We start from the raw sequence: 21,122 nt of genomic DNA, 5'->3' as shown, positions 1-21,122 counted from the left end.
GCAGTAAATCAAAATCACAAATTCATGGTTGTGGATTAGATTTTATCCAGGCTCTACTGCATAAAGCCGTCACCTAGGCCAACAAGTGATGCGGGTGTCGCAAGTAAACCAGCCATTAACTCAGCACGCTGTTAGTTTATTACGAGCACTTGGTTGTTTAAGCTCTCTTCGCACTAGAAGTGCCGAAATGTGTCAATAATTAGAGCCTTGGGAAGACAAACAGACCTCAGGATCGACTATGGCACCCATTATTTTCACTGAGATTTCCTTACTCGGGCTTAGATCAATTTACTGGTTTCATTCAGTAGCAGCCAATGAACAGCTCAGACCCTGCAACAGGAAGGGCTGCCTTTTGATCCAAATAACTTTATTTGGCCGTCAGGCGATCAAAGTACATCCTAATACAAGACATTTCTAAATGTCCTTAATACATCATATATAGTTCAAAAATAGAATAAATCACTTAATTACAGTCGAGACACTGTTCAGTGTTCCACAAGCCCATATTCGAGTTAGTTCCCTGTAGACCTTATCCCCAGAGGTGTAAGATTCATGCCTGATGAGGCATAGCTGACTGAGGTGCCTCCAGGTGGCCTGCCAGTTCCTGGATAGGGGTATGGGCTAATTACAGTCCTGCTATTAACAGTCCGCCCGTAGAACCCTAATATTCCCTGGACTCCTTTGGCCACTCTCAGATTCCGAAATACCAATTTTACCGAATCATAGGGGTTATCACCCTTGCCGGACATTCTGTGGCTGTCCACCAAGTCTTCGCTGGAAACAAAAGCACAACCCCCAACAGTACAAAGCCAATGTAGACATTTATTTAATAAAGCATTCCTTGGTTCTCGCTGGTCACTAGTCAATTTGGGTACCCCATGAGGAAATACTATAACACCTCTTTGATCCCCAAGATAGTTACCCCTAGTTGTGTACTCCCTAGACCAGCGCCTACGGGCTCTAGAATCCTTCACACTTAGGCCCTGACTGCAATAACTGCTCGGGCTGCATGATGTGGATTTAATCATTGGACTCACAGGAGGCGATAGCCGGCAGGGGTCTCACATGATCGGAATTAAGGCTGTCAGCCTTCTCTGGAACAGTTGACGGACCTGGTAAAGCTAACTTAGTAGGGCGTTGGTTACGGTAGTCTGTAGCAACAGAAGAAATCCTGGGAGGCTCCCCCTGGAAGCCCCATCCTCCCTCCCCTGTACCTCTATCAGGCCAACTGTTTTTTGATGACTGCCAATTCGGCAATCACCGATCACAGTTACATCCCGAGCAGTATGATCCTCCTTGGGGAGTGAGTTAGAGATGGGTTTGGTGCCATGAGTGATTGGCTTAGAAGCCCTGAATGTAGTCAGTTGAAAAAAGAAACTGAACTCTGAGCACGTAGATGGCATATTCTCACTCCAAGTCCTACAAGTGAAACTAGGGGATGGCTTTTCTTCAATCCTATTATCATTCTCTGTATCCATTGGGTCAAAAGGGCATAATGCGGAAACGGGAATGGGAGTAGGCACAGAGTAATCTGTGATGGGACCAAACACAACAGGGGGGCTGATGTGGCTGCATCATCCGCCACTAGTAATGGTTGTTTCTCCAGCCCAGGAAGTATCGAGACAGTTGGGCAATAATCAGCGGTAGACTGGTAGATGAGCTGTTTACAAAAAAGAAGTGGATTGTAGGGTGAATTAGGTGAGAGCTCAGACGCCTCCATTGTAGTGTTCCAAAGGTGTCACGTCGCGGAATTTAGGGGTTCAAAGGTCTGAGTTCTAGGTTCTGGCCAGCCAGGCACCGTCTACAGCAGACCCACCACAAACCCCTTAGGCCCCAACCCAACTCGGATTGCTCTCACCTCGGAAACTACTCAGAGCAAACTTCCATTGGGGGCTTATAATCCAACAATCCGGTAGCCAGTAGTCCAACACTTGGGTTCAGCCATTTCACCACACCCTGCTTGCGTAAAATACCCCTGTGGTGTAAAACCCCCTGCGTCCTTTCTCCCTGCAGGGCACTGGAGCTTGGAAAGTAGTGGAGGGGGAGTGGTCTAGCGCTCCAGGGCTTGGGAAGACTGCAGCCCTTCTAGGACACAGCACGGCAGTCCACTGCGGTGTGAAGCACCCTGCACCCTTCTTCCCCGAGGGTTGCTTTCTGTCACCATTGACCTTTTTTTAGATGGACACTAAAAACCCAGGCTCACCAGCTTTTACTGCCTGGCTTTCCACCAAGGCAGTTTAAGGGCACCTTAAAGTATCCATGCATGTGAACTACATTTCAGATGTGACTGTAGGCAGTTGTACCTGGGAGCTCCATTTCACAAGAGCCTTGAATACCCTTTTCTTGCAGTAACCTGGCTGGAAATTGGGTATTACATCAAGCTCTTCACCAGATGCCCCCAACATCTAGGGTCCTGCTTTGTCCCTCTTCTGCAAAGGAGGCTACAACACCAGGTGAGATGGAATTCGTCTGCTCAGGACATTTTTGAATGAGGAAGCAGAGACAGTTTATTACTATGCCAAGCTGAAGGGTGGACCATGTGATCCTTAGCAGAGCACATTGATCTGCAGATTAACGGATGGGCATAATTCAGTTCCCAGTTTAATATGTTGACAATTTAGCTAAAGCATTTTCTGAAATACAGCCAAAATCATGAATCTTAAGTCTTTTTAACATCTCAGCATGTTCAAGACATGCCATTCAAGAGACATTTGTCAGACAACCATTGCATATACAACATTGATGAGAAGCTAATTTAATTTGCTGCCATCCAGTAACTGTGTATAGTGCACCATTAGTTTACTATGCAAGATCATACTTCGAGTAGATTTACTGCCTGTGCTTTATATTGATGAATGAAGATGAGGGCCATGCACAGTACTAGCTTCTGAATGTAAGCTGAGGCCTATTGCACTGATCTTTTAAAGCAAAACGTTCTAGCTGTGTCCGTGCAAGCTAACCATGTGCATGCAGTAACACCAGGCAGACGCGTAGTTTCAAAAGGGTTTTAAACAGACAGTACCCCATTTAGTTGTTTCCAACCGAGAGAATTCATCAATAAATGTAATTCATACGGAGAGTGCAATGTCTGTCTGTAACAGCTTAATGCATGGAAGTTACAAAAGGCTGAGTGTGTCTATCTGAATGATTAGATGCCCAAAAGCTATGCAACCACGCACAATATGAACTTTCATCCCTTAGTCTGAATATGAAGATTGCCTTAGGGCTCCTTGTAAATACGTTCCCTGCTTTTGTATGTTTCCCCTAGTTCTACAGTGAATGAAAAGCAAAGAATACTGTACAAAGTATGTGGCTCAACTAGTGTCCAGCTTTGCCAGACAACCATTCATGATAAATAATCACAATAACCACTAAAATCTTTTCTGATTGTCGGGACTATTATTCTGCAGTTATAACTGTTGGTAGGGTTGGGTAGGGGGAGGGTTCAATGTTCTCATGTGAATTCTTTTTTTAAAGTTATTTTTGGTGTGCTCAGATACACCCAATGATACAAATAATGATATAATAGTAAAAAAAGGTGTCCTCTGATATTCAGTACTTTGTGTAAAGTACTATGTGTAGTCATATAAGATATACAATAGATTTACCTTTGTCACCTGTGTACTTTTATTAGCTTGGGCAATGTCATAATACTGTTAGAAACCTATACTTTTACAGTATATAAGTGACAGCTTGGGTAATTGATTATTTCTTCGTAGTCTCTCACTGATTGTTTGCTGACAATGAAAGATTGGAGTGCTGAGTTAAGTAAAGAGAATAACATACATGATAACAACTGGGAAGCAGAAGTGACAGGAGAAACTGAAAATGGAGAGCATCTGGGTAAAGTTCACTCTTGTTTTTTACTTACTTGAGAGTACGATTTTTTTCCGTATAATAAATTGTACAAATGAATGTGTGCCTACCTTATAAATCCTGGTTTATTTATCTGAACTGACGTTTTACTTGGCAGCTTTCTGTTGGTAATGGTGTGACATCACCCCATGTTTTGTTTTCTCTTTAGGCATTTTATTCAATAGTTCTTATGTAGTACTGAATAAAGTTCATAAATTGCATTCAGTTAAGGATTGTCACAGTATAGGTCTACAACGGAACAGTCAACATACACAGGGTGAAGTTCAAATAGCTTTATTTTACTCACACAAGGAGGGGTGAATTAATGCTTGTGGAAAGCAAAATAGAGCAACAGAATGAGATGGCCTTCATGGCTGCCCTATGCAAAAGTTCTCCGGGAAGGGGGACAAAACAAAACATCTCTCTGGCCCTCCACCAGAGCCAGGATTCAGGAGTCTATCCTATGGGTTATTCTCACTATGTTGTGACTTGGGAGGTCAGGGTTGCATGAACTCCTACAGGGACTCTGACTCAAACATAGAAAGGTAGTAGCTTTGTCTAGCAGTGTCAAAATAAATTGAGGCCTAACATACATTATAAGTTACTCACCGTAGTGACTAACGTACTCTTAGTATGGAGGAAAGGGGACAGGACGCAAGAGTAACATATGTACATGTCTAATATAAAAGGGATACAGTGCCAAAGTCCAAATGTCCAGTTCTCTGTTCTACAAATTGTAATTTTTGAAGGATGTAGCCCCTTCTGGCTATCTCGAGCTGTATCAGCGAGATTCATAACCCTCCATTATGCTTCCTTTGTTGCTTTCTCAGTAGTTTAGGCTTAGCATAAATCTACCAGGTAAGAATGTGTGATTCTAGATCTAGAACTGTCCGCTTCAGGAATGGCAGCTTGAAAGCTGTACTCCTGCCTCACCTGTTAAAGCATGGCTGAAGCTTTGATTCCTGAACCCTCCCAGACCGCTCAAAGTCTTAAAGGTGACGAGGACGTGGGGAACATTTAATAAGGAGAAAAGAGATATCAAGATTTTGGAAATGCTGACTAAAGTGACGACTGACTATCTAGCTGTCTGTCTGTCTGTCTCTGGCTGTCTCTGTCTGTCTGTCTATCTATCTATTGTGTTCTTATGTAGCACGATTCACTCATAGGCCTCAGTGCACTCATACAACAAGGACATCAGAGAAAGCATTGTCAGACAACAGGAGAGTCAAATCCAGGAAAATGAGAGGATACATTAGCCCAGCTCAAATAGATGTGTTTTTAGCATTTTCTTGAACAGGGTGGTGGACTCAAAGCCTTTGAGAGAGGATGGGAGCTGGTTTCAAAGAACTGGGGCCCAGGCCTGAAAGCTTGAGCTACCAATCCTCTTCAATAGAGTTGCTTCAGGAGGACTTTTTTATTGGAGCAGAGAGTTTGATGATAGGGAACTTAGAGAATTCTTGCTGACAGGTATTTCAGGGCTTTACCAAACAAGCATTTATGGACCAACATAGTGCCTTTTAATGTAATCCTTTGTTTAACTGGCAGCCAATGTAATTTACGGCGAGCTTTGGTGACGTGAGTATGTCGTCCGAGGCTGCAGACGGCCCGGACTGCTCCATTTTGCAACACCTGAAGACTTTTTATATTTGCATCAGAGGAACCAATAAGCAGAATGTTGCAGTAGTCTAATTTTGAGTTGGTAATAGCTGCTGCAATCAAAACCTGTTATGACTCTGAGAGGTAGGGGTGAATTTGCCATAGTAGATGTATGTCAAATGAACAGGAGGATTTAACGTGAAGAAAATGCTTTTTAAATGAAAGGTGGCAGTCAAAATAGACTCCTAATGTCTTCACCGAGTCAGAGACTTTAGTTGTGTTTCCTGCAATGCAGAAACTAGCATAGGAGGGAACCATGAGACTGAGTTTAACCAGTGTGCCCAATATAAGGAGCTCCGTTTTTTTTAATCATTCAGAGCCAGGGAGTTCTTGGTCATCCAGAGTTGTATAGCGTGAAAGATGGTGTTAACTTTCTTAAGGTCCTTAGTATAAAGACCTAAGAGTTCTATTACAATCTGGGTCTCGTCGGCATAGTTAGCAAAACGGACACCCAGTGAAGAGAGATCACGCAGAGGCTTGATGTAAATATTGAAAAGAAGCTGCAGCGGGCAGGATCCCTGTGCGACCCTGCAAGTCAATGTCACCTTGAGAGACTGTGCGTTGTCTCTGGTCACATATGCAGATCATGGGCTGAGAAAGAATATGAGCCAGTTTGCCGCTGACTCAGTACATCTGCCTACCTCAATCAGTCTATCAGCCAGGATTACATGGTCAACCAAATCAAAAGCGGCCAACAAGTCTAGAAGAAGTCATAGTGCCTGGCCACCCTTGTCAATAATCTCCACTGTTTTGGACTTGAGATCGAGTAACGCAGTCTCGGTTCTGTGGTTCACCTGGAAACCTGACTGACCTATAGCGAGAATGTCGTTCTGTGTAACGAAAGCTTGATATTGATCAAGTGCAATCTTGTCCAAGATCTTTAACAAGAAGGGAACATTTGTGATGGGCCTGAAATTCCCATGATCCCCAGTATCGAGATTCTCCTTTTTCAGCAGGGGGTGATCCATGCTTCCTTGATGTTATCTGGAACAACTGCCTCGACGAAAGACCGATTTACAAAGGAGGTAACCCAGGGTGTCAAAATGTCTCGGAATTCTTGAAAAAGCAAGACCGGGAAACTGTCTCCTTTACAGGATGTGGGGTTTAATTTTGATTTTGCTAACTTCACTTTCTGATACTCCATGAAAGGAAATGCGTGGAGAAGCTGGCTCACATGGATAGCATTTTGTTTGGCATTAGGTCTTGCTCAGAGGATTGAAAAGCATTCAATTTATGAGAGATATTTTGCTGATGTAAGCTAACTTTCTGGGCGAAGCAGTCATGGATGTGCTGACACCATGTATTATCGGCCTCGGGAAGGATATTTACAGGAACTGAGTTTTTGAACAGTCTTGCAGCTGCCTTATTGATATTGAGGGAGTCAGCAGAGGGATGCTTGCACCACTGGCGTTCTGCTCTCCTTTTCTTAGCTCTGCCCTCTAGAATAACTGAAGAGAACCAAAGTTGTGAGGAGAGTGTTTTCTGTGGGCAGAGTTGTTTAAGGGCGACCAGAGATTCAAATGATTGGTTTACGCCCTTCCTGAAAGTCAGAGAGAAAACATCAAGGGGGAGTTCAGCATTCAGGAGGGGTAGTAGTGGTAGAGGTAGAACAGTGGGGGCAAATGCCTCATGTGTTATGCCTTTTGAATTCCTTGCAGTAATGGTTCGTCTAAGAGGACGTATAGGTTTAGTCAGTGCTGAATATTCGAGTCAAAGTAGAGCAAGAAATGATCAGTCCAAGGACAAGTCTGAATCTTAAAATTAAGAATATCCATGTTACAGGCTAATACCAATCAAGGGTGGGTGGGTTTAGTAACATGTTGTGAGAAGCCGAGTTTATCCAGGGTATCTTAAAGAGACGTGGCGCCTCGACATTGTGAGTTATTTGCCCAGAGATTGAAGTCCCCCAAAACAAGCAAGGGAGATTTCAATTTGGTAATGCTACTAAGAAGAGCCAATCAGTGTTATTCGAAAAGTGGTATGACTTCTGAGGGTCTGTAAAGGAGTAAGAAACTAAGGGAGGTAACAGGATTGATTTGCAATTTCACAAGTGTGGTTTTACAATGATTTTAATGCACTTTATGGGAAGTGTAGGAATGTAGCCACGCCTCCCCCACGTCCTATAGCTCGATTTTCATGCAAAAAATCATAACCTTCGGGAGTGGCGAGAGATGTGATGTGGCAAGCTGCATTATGAAGCCACGTCTTGGTTATGGCCAGAAAATCTGGTTTTCGATTTGTGGATAAGATCAGCGATTTCCGTAGAGTGGCAGACCAAAGAGCGTGTATTAAGCAGTGCGCATTTGAAAGAGGTTTGTGTAACTGACTTGGAGGACCAATTTTTGGAGAGATAGTATAATTCTTAAGCAGTTCTTTATTAGTTGCTTCCTCCAAAGAGAAAAGCGTGGTAGTAGATAAGTCCAGCGGCTCGTGTGTTATAGTGTCACCTTGGTAACAGATATGGAAGGGGGAGCAGAGGGGGGAGGCGAGTCCTCTAAATGTGCATCAAGCCTTACCCGACGGTTTTTCTGGAACGCCGCCAGTCCAGTAGGGAGCAACGTGTAGTCATTGCGGTAGGTTCAGATAGACAGGACACAGTGCGGAGGCAGTACCCAGTACTTGCCGGCACTAACCGGCACAAACCGGTTTGTTCGGGCCAGACACGTTCGCGCCTGAGTCCTAAAAATAATGGGACAGGAGGATTACAATATTAGCTATGTAGTCAAATAGAGCTAAATGTGATCAGAGCCTGGCAGCAGCCTCTGTTTCAAATCACACTGACTAAAGTATTATCAAAGAAGGAAAGGGAGCACACTAATCAGGTAAGAATAATTCAAACGCACAGAAAAGCAATATGACGCGGACAATTTTAAAAATGAAATGTATCGGATAAAACTATATAAAAGCAACTAAAATATCATGGAGCAGCGTGACAGCACAACAAAGTAAAGAGAAATCTGAGGGCATCCGCACGTCTATTTCCCTGGGATCCTCTGCACAGATGGCCAGGGAAAGGCGATCCCTTTGGGATCCTGACCTTGGGGATGGAGAAGTGAGGGAGGATCACCTGGGTGGAGGGCACTTGGGAAATGGGAAGGAAGGGTCCTCAGGTAAGAGATGGTATTACCCCTTTCCAGTTCATGATATTCCTTGTTCACAGAAACCTTTATGGGATATTGTCACCCCATTTCCTTTGGTCAGAATAATATTAGGCAAAACGACAAACCTCAATGCTGGCTGAACACGGTCAGGGGTGCCGTGTGGGAAGGCTGCCCCTTTCTTTGTTGCTTGAAGTGCTTGTTCCTCTGTGTGTGAGGATCACTCAAGGGCAGGAGCTGGAGCCCTGAGACTAAAAACAGAAAACTGTGCAATCTGCACTATAACAAGAACTGTGAGAAGAAGGCTGTGTGATCTGTGCTGCAACAAGAAAAGTAAAATCGACCAGTGGGTTTCTAATGAATGGGATACCCGGTGCGCAAGTGTGTTAACTTTGTTATACGCTGAATGCTTTGTATCAGTGGTCGTGTGCCTTGAATACACACATTTTTGAAAGTCACAGATCCTTCATCATTCATCAAAGGGCTTGGTAGAACTGAGGATGCTTTCTATCAGAGTGGTTGTGTGTGGCAAGAAACAGGTTTTCAAAGGTCTCAGAACACTGGGCAAATCAATTAAAATGAAATAAACTCTTATTGAACAACAAACAAAGCACAAATGAGCCATAAGCCAAATTTATGATTATTATATACCAAACTTAATTACAATCTTGTTTATCATCAGAATAAAGATATTTGGAACTCAGAAAGGGAACAGAACCTCGAATCCAAACAAACCATTGTATATTAAAAGGCTGAAATGAATACACCTTTAAAGGAAAAACAAACCACTGGAAGCTGAGTTCTAAATTGAACAGGATTTTTAGGAACATGCAAATAAAAGCTGCCGAAACTTGACTTACAAGGGAATTTAACAAACATTTCAAGGAGTATTGATATCCACTTGTGTGAAAACTACAAACTAAAGGAACTAATGTTTGAAACCTTGAACTTTGGAATGTTACATTTAGATGACAAGGATACCTTACTTTTTGAACTGTTACTTAAAACTTGGGGAAAGTAACCTTGAGTTCTGACTTGGGGAAGTGAACCCCGTCCTGATTCAGACTATTTCATGCTAACTCCAAAGAAGGTAATTTTGGGCCTTTTTTGGAACTGTTTGACACATGTGGAAGGGAGCTGAAAGGAAGCTGCGAGCTGGAAGAAGCTCAGAATTTAATTTTAAACACAGTTTTCTTTTTGGTTGCTAACATATCACATTGTATAGATTCAGTTGTGAGGGCAGGTATAGGTTTTGGACACAGATTCTTCAGTTTAACTATTTGACTCTGGCGTTCCTTAGTTTTCTTTGTCGGGAACACCCACCTTAGCATAGGGCAAGTTAGGCCTTTTTCCATCCTGACATTTAAGTTAATAAAACTATGTATTTTCAACTTTGAATCTGTTGTCTGTGTCTTGCTTCATGATGCATTCACAGATGGGGTCAGGAGTTGGATGCATTCAGTTGATACAGAGGGACCCTTAAGTGGTTGGTAATCCAACAAAAAGTGTGGAAGGATATTATCGTTAAAGTTCAAGACCAGGATAGGATATTAGCACTTAAAAGAGCAATTGCCTTACAGTTACATTTACCGGTTAAGTGCCAATACTTGTTTTATGAATCCCAGATCCTCCTAGACACCCTTCCCTTGACCACATATCACTTGAAACATAGGGATAGGATCACTGTATCAGTTAGAGAATACCAAACATGTATTTGACCTGGATCGTTAGGCCCTGCAAATTTAGAGCAGGGGAAGTCTTTTGTTTCCTCGCCCTACCTGCCTACAGAGTTAACAACAAAGGTGTCAACTCAGGTTTGTTTTCCAGGGACGTAGACAGCAGATGTGACACCACTGATAAGCCAGAATTGTTCTCTATGTCCGAATCTGAAGCGGGCTCAAGTAACACCTTGTCCTCCCCAGGTACGTTGGCAACATTGGTGGGAGTAGTGACCAGGTTAGCTAACTATCAAATTGAGGCGGAAAAAAGATTACAAAGGGGCCAGCCCAAGAAAAGCCTTACATTCCCCAGGGAGTGTTACAGCTGTATAAAGAGGGAGAGGATTTAGGATTTTTTTTCCTGAACTTTGAAAGATTAACCAGTCAATTCAACTGGAGGGATGAATTGAAGATCGATTACGTGGGACCTCTTTTAAAAGGAGAGTTGCAAACATCATACCAGCTGTAAAATCTCCTGTGAACAAATTCGTTCTCTGATATTAAAGAAGGGCTTTTACAACTGGTAGGACAAACTGCCATGTTTTACATCCAATAATTCAGACATATTGGGTCCCGGAGACACACCAGTTGAGCTCGGAGAGAGGGTTAAAAACACCTTGTCCTTAGGTCTAGGAAGAAAAACACTGCCAGAGGTATTAGAAGCTTTAAGCTTAGTACAATGTATTCATTCTTTACCTCAGTCTCTCCAGCAGGCTTTTCTACAAATAAATAAAACTACGTTCTCACTAGCCATTGAGACTGGCCAAACTTTCTGACACCAACAGATATTTCCACTCCTTACATAAACCTGAGGAGAGAAGGGAAATTAAGGACCCTCCTACACCTCCTTTTGTCTCTAAAGAAAGAGTTGAGTCCCCGTACCGGTTCTGGGACTCACCTGTTGGGGAGAAAGTAAGACTAGAGAGGGGACCAGATGCCAAACCCAGTAAGAACTGAAGAGGGAAGAGGTTCGAACACCAAAACCCCAAATTCTGACATATTTCTCCTTTAGAGAGCCACGACATATAGCTAGAAATTGTCCCGTAAACAGAAAAGAACTCATAGAAATCGGGTGTATGATGGGGATAGAATGGGACTACCCGGAAATTAATGAGGAGGTAAAAGTCCAAAATAATTTCTTTTGTGGAACATCTACTCAATCCACCTACAAAACCAGCAGTGGTCAATGGAATTCCAGAACAGGCCCTCGTGGATTCTGCTATTAAACGAACCACAGTGAGGGCTGACCTAGTACCCCCTGAAAGGTTGAAGGGAGCATCCTTAGTGAAGATAATATGCGTACATGGAGATCAGGAAATCTATCCTAAAGTAAATGTGACCATTCAAGCAAAAGGAATAACTACCAATTTCCCTTTTGCCATTAGCCTGAGATTACCCGGATAAACTATTATCGAAACTGACTTTCCTAAATTTTCATCATTATTACACAAAGGCAATCTGTCCCAAACCTCCTCTTTTCCTTCTACACTTGGCGTAAGGATACAGGGGAATTCGATAACGCTGTATGAGACTGGAATAAGATCAAGAATAGGTTACACCAGGAACTGAACCCTCAAAGCCCTACAATATCAGTCCCTTGTGCATGAGGCCTTTTTTTTATAGGGGAAAGATATTTGAGAAACCTGAAGGCGTCCTCACATATATTTCCCTGGGATCCTCTGCACAGATGGCCAGGGAAAGGCCATTTCTTTTGTATCCTGACCCTGGAGGTGGAGAAGCAAGGGAGGATCACCTGGGTGGAGGGCACTTGGGAAATGGGAAGGAAGGGTCCTCAGGTGAGAGATGGTATTACCCCTTTCCAGTTCATGATACCCTTGTTCCCAGAAACCTTTGTGTGATATTGTCACCCCATTTCCTTTGGTCAGAATAATATTAGGTAAAAGGACAAACCTCGAAAAGCCAGATGGAAAGGAAGACCATCCAGAGAATATAGAGGGGTCAGGCCAGGAACATAATCCTTGGCTTGCGTTTAGAATTATTTTAGTCTGAAAAGCACCCATGTGAGGTGGATGGGGGTAGGTGAGGTGGCGGTTCCCGACCCATTCATTGTTTTGAGTATTTCTTAAGGCAAAGGAGAATCATAACTACTTACAGTACCGTTTTTGGTATCCCATAAGACAAGGGAACCACAAGTCCTTTCCAAATAGGTATGTGGAATCTACATCCCTGGAACCCAGAACACAACCTTAAAATGGAAGAACACTCATCTAAGCAGCCAAATCTTGCTTGGTTGCTGTAAATACTCTGTAACTGTAACTGACCTGAAGATATACAGCAGATGCCTATATCCCTTTAATTGCGTTTTGTAGAACAAGGGAATTTGAATTAGGGCATTGGGTCCTCTCAGCTAAACCCCTTCTCCTACTTGTTTGGTTAAAATCTTGATCTTGACACTAAGTGTCAAAGATAACTAACTTAAAATGTTCTTCCTCAAGCCCATAAGTGTTCATCCAATGGGTCTTTACATCCCAAATAAAGAGATTGCACCATGTAACTTGTGTCTCGATTGTCTGTTGCTCCTCATTGTGACTATTTCTACAAGTTCTTGTAACTGAGCCATCACACTGAGGGCTGTGGCACATTTTTAATTTGTATTGAAAGCCAGTTCGACGTCCACTGCAGTTACTCACTGTGACAGAACACCCATAACCCCAGACAAGAACTGTCAAGAAATCTGTGTTTCATCAAAGTTTCCACTCCAAGATGGTGCAGCTCCACATAATGGGCCTCATTATGACTCTGCTGGTGTGGAATTAACGTACCGCGATGGCCGCATACCTGGATGTTTCCGCACCAGCAAAGAACAAATTCGCCGGTGGGCCACCTGATATACCTAAAGCTAAAAGGTGGAGGTAAGTCAGACCCTTACTGGCAAAAATCACCGATGTTTCCAGCACCGGTAATACCAGTGCTGGTAATTTCGCCAAATCCACCCATGGAGTCTAATGGGACTCCATGGACTAGGGATTTATAACCTTTGCCGGCACTCGTAATCCAGCGGAAATACTGCCAGACCGAGTGCCAGTAACGCCATTTCCGTTTGCCGGTATCCTGGTGAATTTACTGCCAGGATACCAGCAAACTTGTAAGGAGGCCCAATGTCTTTTACAAAGATTTATAGATAAAATCCAAGATAGCTGACCTTGATACTATTACTTAAACTTCCCCATCATGTTATATAGGCCAGAAAGCAAAGCCAATAGAATTCAAAAGAAATATAAAGGAAGTTCTCTACCAGTCATGGCTCGAGGAGAGGTATAAGAATAGCAAGATTGCTGCAAGGTAGGGAGTCTTTATTTGGAGCTAGAGGTGGAAGCATTATGCTTCTGTAATCAAAGGCTGATGAAGAAAGCCCCTGACGTTCAATACCTGGACTTTTTTGCACACCTTTGCCAAGCACTATTTACTCCTCGTCTGGTTTGGACACATGTTTTGGTCAAACAGTGCTCCAGAGTTCCCTGGTTTAGGTGGTAGTTCTCACTCTTGTCGCTCCAGTTTCTGGACTGCCATGGCAGTCTAAAATGAGGAACCTTTGCTTTGCGAAGAAGGAATCCATTAGAAAAACAAATAATGTACTTCTGGTGGTGTTCTTTCTGATGAATAAGTCCTCTATCTCTGTTTTCTCATCACTCTCCAACCCTATCCATAGTGTGGGTAGGTTATGCTTCATTATTGTCATGATGCCTTCCCCCGTAGCACCAGGCCAGGCCCAGCACCCCCGGGAGCAGGCATCACGCCCCCGGGTAAAAGCCCAGCGGCCCTTTATAGGGGCTCTTTGGACTCTGTCCTAGCGCCGTTGGCGCCAGGCTCATGTTGGACATCAGTCCTGGCGCCATAGGCGCCGGGCTCATAAGGGGAAGTGTTTGGTGCACTTACCTGAAGCAGACCATGGTGCACGCTCACCTGATGCAGACCATGCTGCATGAAGAACCAAGCCAAATGAGGCTTAGGAGGGACTATTTTTCTGAAGGAACTATTTTGTTACTTGGGTGGGGCTGTGGAAGAATACTCACCTGGAACTTCTTCCAAAGCTATTTAAGCCACGCCCGGACAGCCACACGTGCTTCGCGTTGTTCTGCATCCCAGCAGCTGAACGCTCACCGTGTCTGCTCCTGCACCTGGACTCCAGCCATGCCCGCCTCGAACCTGGAACACCTGTAAGGGAATAAGAGAAGACAAAGGTGAAAATCAAGAACTTATTCAACCTTCTTACCTGCATCCGGAATCTTCACGCCAGCATTCCTGAAGGAAGACTTCCATTTAAAAGCACCGCGTTGCTCGCTGCAGCGCCGCGCTTCACTCACCTTTTCCCGAGACGCCACCCGGCTCCATCGCGGCTCTCAGCACCGGTCGCCACATCTCTGCACCTAAGGGAGAGAAGAAGAGACAAAAGGTGAGCAAGGGAACACAAGAGGAAAGCCGAATTTTCATCCTTATTACTTACCGGCTTTTCTTGGTGAACCATTCCACATCTCGGGTCGGTGCTGCATCTTTGGCAGGCACCGCACCCCGGCCCCTATGGGGAAAGGACAAAAGACATTACTGGGGAATTATAAAGACATTTAGAGGGGTCACCCTCATCACTAACTCACCTGATTTTACCACCGGCAATTTAACCCCTCAACGCATCGCCTTTGTTCTGCACCTGAAATAAAGGACAGAGAAAACAACATAAAAGGAGGCTCACACTTGAACTTTTGCATCTTCATACTTACGGCGTATCGCTCAGAAAAGTCAAGTGGATGTGCCAGCGCCATTCTGAAAACCAGTGAAGTAACTGGACGAACGCGCGCCCCTGCACCAGAAACAGGATGGAGAGTTCATCCTTCCAAACCATAAGGTGAGCTTAAACCGGGGGTTTTGGAGGAAGTCAGAGAAGAACGAAGGGGAAAAGGGGGGAGCAAGCACACTATTCAGCAGACAGTTAATCCCCTTTCTCATCTGCAGAAGGATATTCCTACGGGCCAGACAAGCAAGATTTGGGGGTCCTGTTCAATCGGTGGTCCGAATTCTGCGCATCACGCTTGAAGAGGCCACAGCAACCCAGACCAGAGCCTCCGTGGGAGCCAGGTGAGCGTTACAATTATATACTGTGATCGCTCAGATGCTGTGCACATGTGCAAAAGGTGACACTGAAGTCATGGCAGCACATCCAGCTCCATTTATAATGCCCACGGCCTCACTTGTGGCCTTAAAGGCATTAACAACCCAGAGCAAGGAGGCACTGCGTTTCCTAGAGGCTGAAAACATTTCTGAAAGTCAGTGCGCAATGCAGGATACATATAAGGTTCATAATCCGTGGGAGCAAAGACTAATCCATCAGAAAGAACATTATCAAAGATAAATAATTTCTTCTTTTCGGCCAGGCTGGTAAAATATGCAAAAACTTCAGAGGTCCTCAGTTCTTTTTACCGCCCCAACCATGAAACCAGGAAAATGTGGCTTAGTGGACTGCAGTTGCTGTCCACTTCAATAGATTCATCAGCCAACTTAAAATGAGAGGGTCATAGTTATTGTGATACTTGTTCCACCATTGATTTCAAGTCTAGGCAAAGGCTGAAGGGGGAGTGAAGTATTGGACTAGTTTATAAGAGACTGACTAGGAAACAAAGGTTCCAAACCAGGTTCTTTGAATGACTCAGAGTGTTGCTTATTGAGGATGAAAGCCTGTCCGAAGTCAAAAACAGAGTAGTGGCTTCAAACCATCCAGTGGCTTGAACAGACAGGTAACTACACTGCGAAAATAGGTTAGGCTGTGCTTTCTTCTGCTGGCAAACAGGACATGCATACATACGCATCTGAAGCTGCTGGGGCAGGCCCTGGCCCCTCTGTCTGCCCTTAAATATGGGAGCCTTGACGTGTAACGTGTACAAGAGGCCTACAAATGAGGACTCCACATTGTGGATTATGAAAACCTGGAACGCTGTGCCAGAGAAAGACCTGATGCAGTATCAGTTGGGAGCTAGACCTCACATGTTTGTAAGAAAGCGTAAACAGTTACAAGCACAGGCTATCAGTATATGTCCCATGTGAACAGAAAAAGCGAAACATAGAGACATTGGGAAAGAGGTGGAGCAGGATTTTGCCAAGAGTAACTGGAGGCAGGTGGAGATAAAGGAAGTCTCGTGGCACCCACATGCTGAGACTATTTCGTTTCTGCTAAGAGACTTCATGCTGTGTTTAATAGAAAATACTTTATGAAAAGAAGCCAACTTTTATGTTGATTGTCAAGGTTGTCACAGTAGATTTTTGAGGATGTTGTTTTTCTAAATGAACAATGTAGTTGGGTTTCTTTTTGTTGCTTTCCTGTGGGGAAAACTCCCTTTGAGATTTAAATATAAAATGTTTCACAAATGTGATTTAACAGCAGGATTCAGTGTGCCTTTCCGAAACAAAATGGAGGGCTTTTGATGGTTTTTGTTTATGCAATAGAACATTTACGTAATGCTTGTTTAAGCTGTGATACGAAGATTCAGGGAAACATGGAGATTTCTTTTCATCCATATCGTTGGGATGAAGTAACTATGATATGATATGGCATTTGTAACACGCCTATACACAAGTGTTTCAACTAGCATGTTAGGGAGAATTCTCACTTCTGTGTTAATTCCCTTCTACCTTAGAGACCCCTAGCTCTTTTGCTGGACTTTAGGACTTATCATTTTTTATCCTGGAGAGAGTGAGACCTTTTTCCCGCTCTCGTGTATTTTTCTTTGATTTGACCCCTGTGTTTCTTTTGATTTTGGAGTCTGACAAACTCCATAGGCATCATCTTTCTACATTGTAACAAACAGCACCATAATTGCAATGTCCCAGAGAAATCATTTGGATTTCTGCTAAGGTTTAAACACCTTCTCTTGGATAAACTACTGTTTCCAAGAGTAGTAAAGTGAAATTGACTTTACTTACCTTTGTGTCTTTGTAGACCCAGCACACACTATCCTACATAGAGTGCTGGAGGGGTTACTTAGTATTCCCTTTGTCTAACTTCTCATGTAACATTTTTATGTTACCGTTCTACAATTAATGGCGGGTGGCAGTGGTTTACCTTTTCCTACCATTGTGCGTTTTTACATCCTCAGCTGCAGTATTGCACCCATGGGTGGCCATTTTGTCAAAATGGCCCTGGTCTTTTTTCGTCATTTCTTGTTAGAAAGGTCCTTCTTGAGATTTACTCTGCGTGCCAAACTAGGTTTGGTCCCTTTGTTTGTTTGGTCTTTGGCGGGATTCACTTCTGAAGCCCGCCTCTGGCTCCAGCATGTCTGGCAGGGCAGGAAGCGAGGGAGGTTCCCGAAAACTCCCTGTGCTTAGTCTCCTTGGTTACCGGAATGCACACAAAGGTGAATGGCCGGCTGGCTGTCCTTGGAAGACAGCCACGCTGCTGTGTGATTGACCGCTATGCTGACAATGAATGGGAGAAACTTGCATAAAAGGCGAGGTCTTTTGCAAGTAAGGCAGAATCGACCACTGGACGAAGGAACCGAAGAAGAAACTGGAAGAGAAGCTTGCTGCACCCTTCTGAACAGGAGCAGCCAATTTATGATCGACTAGAGAAACACGCAAAGGACGACTTCTCCCCTTGGGTTGGTGGGACCAATCAGCCCCAAACGAACTCGACGGGAACCCCTCTCTCTGCTGGCTGTACTTTGCTGCTGCAGGAACCGCGTGCCAGGGAACAGGAACACCAGAATAGAGTGCATCGCCTTTAAGCCGGACCCGAGATCCAGGAAGATCCTTCAGACTACCTCGAAGCAGGACTAACAAAGCCTGAGCAACCTCAACGGAGTGTTGGACCCCAGAAGCAAGGAAAGTCCACAAGGTGTCCAAGATCCGTGGGGGTGCTATTTGCGAGTAGCTGAAACCGCAAAGTGCTGCTGATCTGAATCGTGGCCATTGCTGCCGCCAACCTTCAAATCATAGTGCAGGAGTCCCCAGACGTCCTCCCGCTTGTCCCCACGACTGAGGGCCAGGAACAACAGGATCTGCAGGACTACAACAGGAACAGAAGCCAGTGGAACCTTTTCTTCAGACTCAAGGTACTGTGAACTAAGGGGTACTTACCTCTTGTTGTGTGTAGCTTTCTTGCTCTCACTGGAGTCTTTCATTGGCTGCACTTTGCATATTTGCTTGCATCTTTGCTTCTCACAAGCCTCCCAGCTTGTGGCCCAACAGTGATTCTTTTTTACAACAAAACTCTCTTCAACAATGTGCAAGATTTTTGTGCTAATTTTCAATAAGTGCCTCAGCTTCCCTAGACTTTGCTCAATTGACATTGGCTGTTCTGGCTCTCTGAAGACTCTTCTTACCCGCGGACATTGTGTTTAATTGTCCCTCCAAAAGTCATGCATACCTTACTTGTATAGCTGGGAAAGGGTTCATCTTTATTGCATTGGGGGATTCAGAACGTGCTTACCTGTTTGAAAAAATTGTTAACCATTGTTTTCCTCCCTAACCTTTTCATTTTTGCCATAACTTCAGTATTACAATTAAAGTGTGAAAAGTGATATATTAATGTCCACAGTGGCCTAACTATTGAAGTCACCTCAGGGTGTAGGAAGTATCTGTGTGGCATCTCAAAAGGGTATCTACTTCATTAAACTGAAGGAGTGTATTGCTGAAGTATATTAAGTGTTGCATATTGCTCCCTTCTAAAGAAGGCTTATTTTAAAACTGACTGTTAAATTAATAATTATGTTATCAAGAAACCTTGAGTATGCGTGTCATTTGAAAACTTGTCACTGTGAAACTCTGTTGCAACCGTACAGCTCTCATTGACCCCTTTTGAGATAAACCTGGCTGCTCAGTCACTTTACCAACTTGTATAGTACAGGCCTATAACAAAGGTTGAGTTACCCATTGCCAACGGGACGAGGCTAGTATAGTCTCCCACAGGGTTACTAAATACAATCTTGCCTAACATAGCACAACCATTTACATTCAACTATTTGAATGTTATTTGCAATATTGTATTCATTTATATGGTGTCAGCATAAGACACATTTAGAGCAAACATACCCCATATTGATTAGTTTTAAAAGTCACTTTTACAAATGTATAGATTTCAGTTTTCTATCAATAAGTGCAGGCATATGTAAACCATTATTTTGGCAACCTTTTACATCCCATTTTTTTGGAAAACCCACCAGGGGAACAATTTTGTTCAACTTCTCATATTGAGTAAAGGGTGTAGAAGTTGCAGGGATATCATTTTGAACAAGTTATTTAAGTTTTAATATGAAATTGTTTGAAAGGTTCTTAGGCTCTCAGGTTATAAAGCAATAAGGTTGAGGGCTGCTAAGGCAGATTTTCAGAGCAAGCCCTTAGGGAGGATTCTGAGAGGCCACCATATTATAGTGATTAGGGAAAATACAGTTTGATCTAGCCAAATGCAATCACGGTAGATGGTAGAGTAGTACGACTTGGACTTCAGGAATTGTGGGAATGGTGTAATGGTACAATGACACACACGCACACAGAGCACTAAGTGTAAACATACTACTACTATACACATACATATAGACATTCACAATGGGTGTTCTTAATAGAGAACACAATACTTTACTTTTGAGCCAGTTGTAAATGATTCAGTTAGGAAACATAAAAAACAGAGTATTAAGCAAGTGCATTTTACAAAAAAGAAAAACCCGGGAAACGCACCAAAAAAGAATGTGCGAATGACACAGCCGACAACTGTTCACTCTGTGGGTCTGTGCCACTTTAGTCAATTGCAGTACTTGGGATACAGCATAATTTGGAATATATAAGTTTTGTTTAAAGAAAATAGATGCTTTACTTAATGTTTAGCCATTTAAAAAATTAAAACGTATAAAGTATATAGTTTCCACCTTATTAAAACACTCATTAAATAACCATGTTTAATTGAGCAAATGAATATAATCTTCATATCAAACATTCACACCTGGGAGACCACAAGGAGGCGCGAACAGCAATGGCTGCCTGAAGCTCGACTCAGCAAACCAAGGGGACTAAAGAGATGTTTTAGAGCATTTCCCCTACCCTGAAAGCAGCAAAGCCAGAGGCAAAGAAGCCGTAGGGACGGAGGATGGCAAGGTGACCAACAAACAGGAGAACCAGAGCAGGGCAGCAAACTCACAGAAGAGCGGAGCCAGCGCCGTATCCTCGATGGAGCCAATGGGCGCCACGGGCGCAAAACAAGGAGAGGGAGGTGCAGTGTTGCGGTCCGAGAGATGAAAGTCCCCACCAGAGAAGGAGGGAGACGCCGCAGAGCCCCAACGGAGAAACAGGCCGCTGAACGGAGCCAGAAGTAGGTGCTGCGGTCCGGAGCTGGGGCAGAACAGGAGAGTGAGTGTGAAGAGGCCAGCAGAGGAAACCCAGCACAGCGAGCAGACGGATGACCGCAGCCCTCTGCGAGCAGGGCTCAAAGGAGAGGTGGAGGCAGTGCAGCACCCGGGAGAGCAGGACCAGCGAGGCGCCGGCAGCTCAGAAGGAGAGGAGGCAGAGACGTGGCCCCTCGCAGAAACATGTGAAGCAGCCAATCAAGAATGGACAGGAGGAGGCAGGGTTAGACAGGGGTAGACGGGTGCAGTGGGAGCCCGAGGAGCCACCAGGCAACGCATCAAAAAGGTGAGAGATACCCAGGTGCCCCGGACCTCATATAGCCCAGGAGATCCAGCGGGGGAAGGCACATTCACTCGTGCTGAGGAACCCCTCACTGGAACAGCATCAGTGGAGCACCACAAATTTGTGGTAGTGCAGGGAGGGCAGTACAAACGACCCCCAGACCTACAAACCA

General features: G+C 44.1%; 1 protein-coding gene across 2 annotated transcripts in view; it reads left to right on the top strand.

Moving 5' to 3' along the window:
* The window catches only part of MIA2 (MIA SH3 domain ER export factor 2), a 2,742,135-nt gene that overhangs the window by 1,543,854 nt on the left and 1,177,159 nt on the right, over positions 1 to 21,122 (top strand). For both annotated transcript variants that reach the window (XM_069637493.1, XM_069637494.1), the window contains one exon: positions 3,720 to 3,843. In XM_069637493.1, coding sequence (XP_069493594.1) covers positions 3,720 to 3,843 — 124 coding nt within the window. The remainder of the gene's footprint in view (positions 1 to 3,719; positions 3,844 to 21,122) is intronic.

This window comes from Ambystoma mexicanum, chromosome 14 (assembly GCF_040938575.1).
Source record: "Ambystoma mexicanum isolate Mex_15411 chromosome 14, UKY_AmexF1_1, whole genome shotgun sequence".
Lineage (NCBI taxonomy): Eukaryota > Metazoa > Chordata > Amphibia > Caudata > Ambystomatidae > Ambystoma > Ambystoma mexicanum.
The sequence above is the reverse complement of the archived record's forward strand: the minus strand, read 5'-3'. Positions and strand labels throughout refer to the sequence as shown.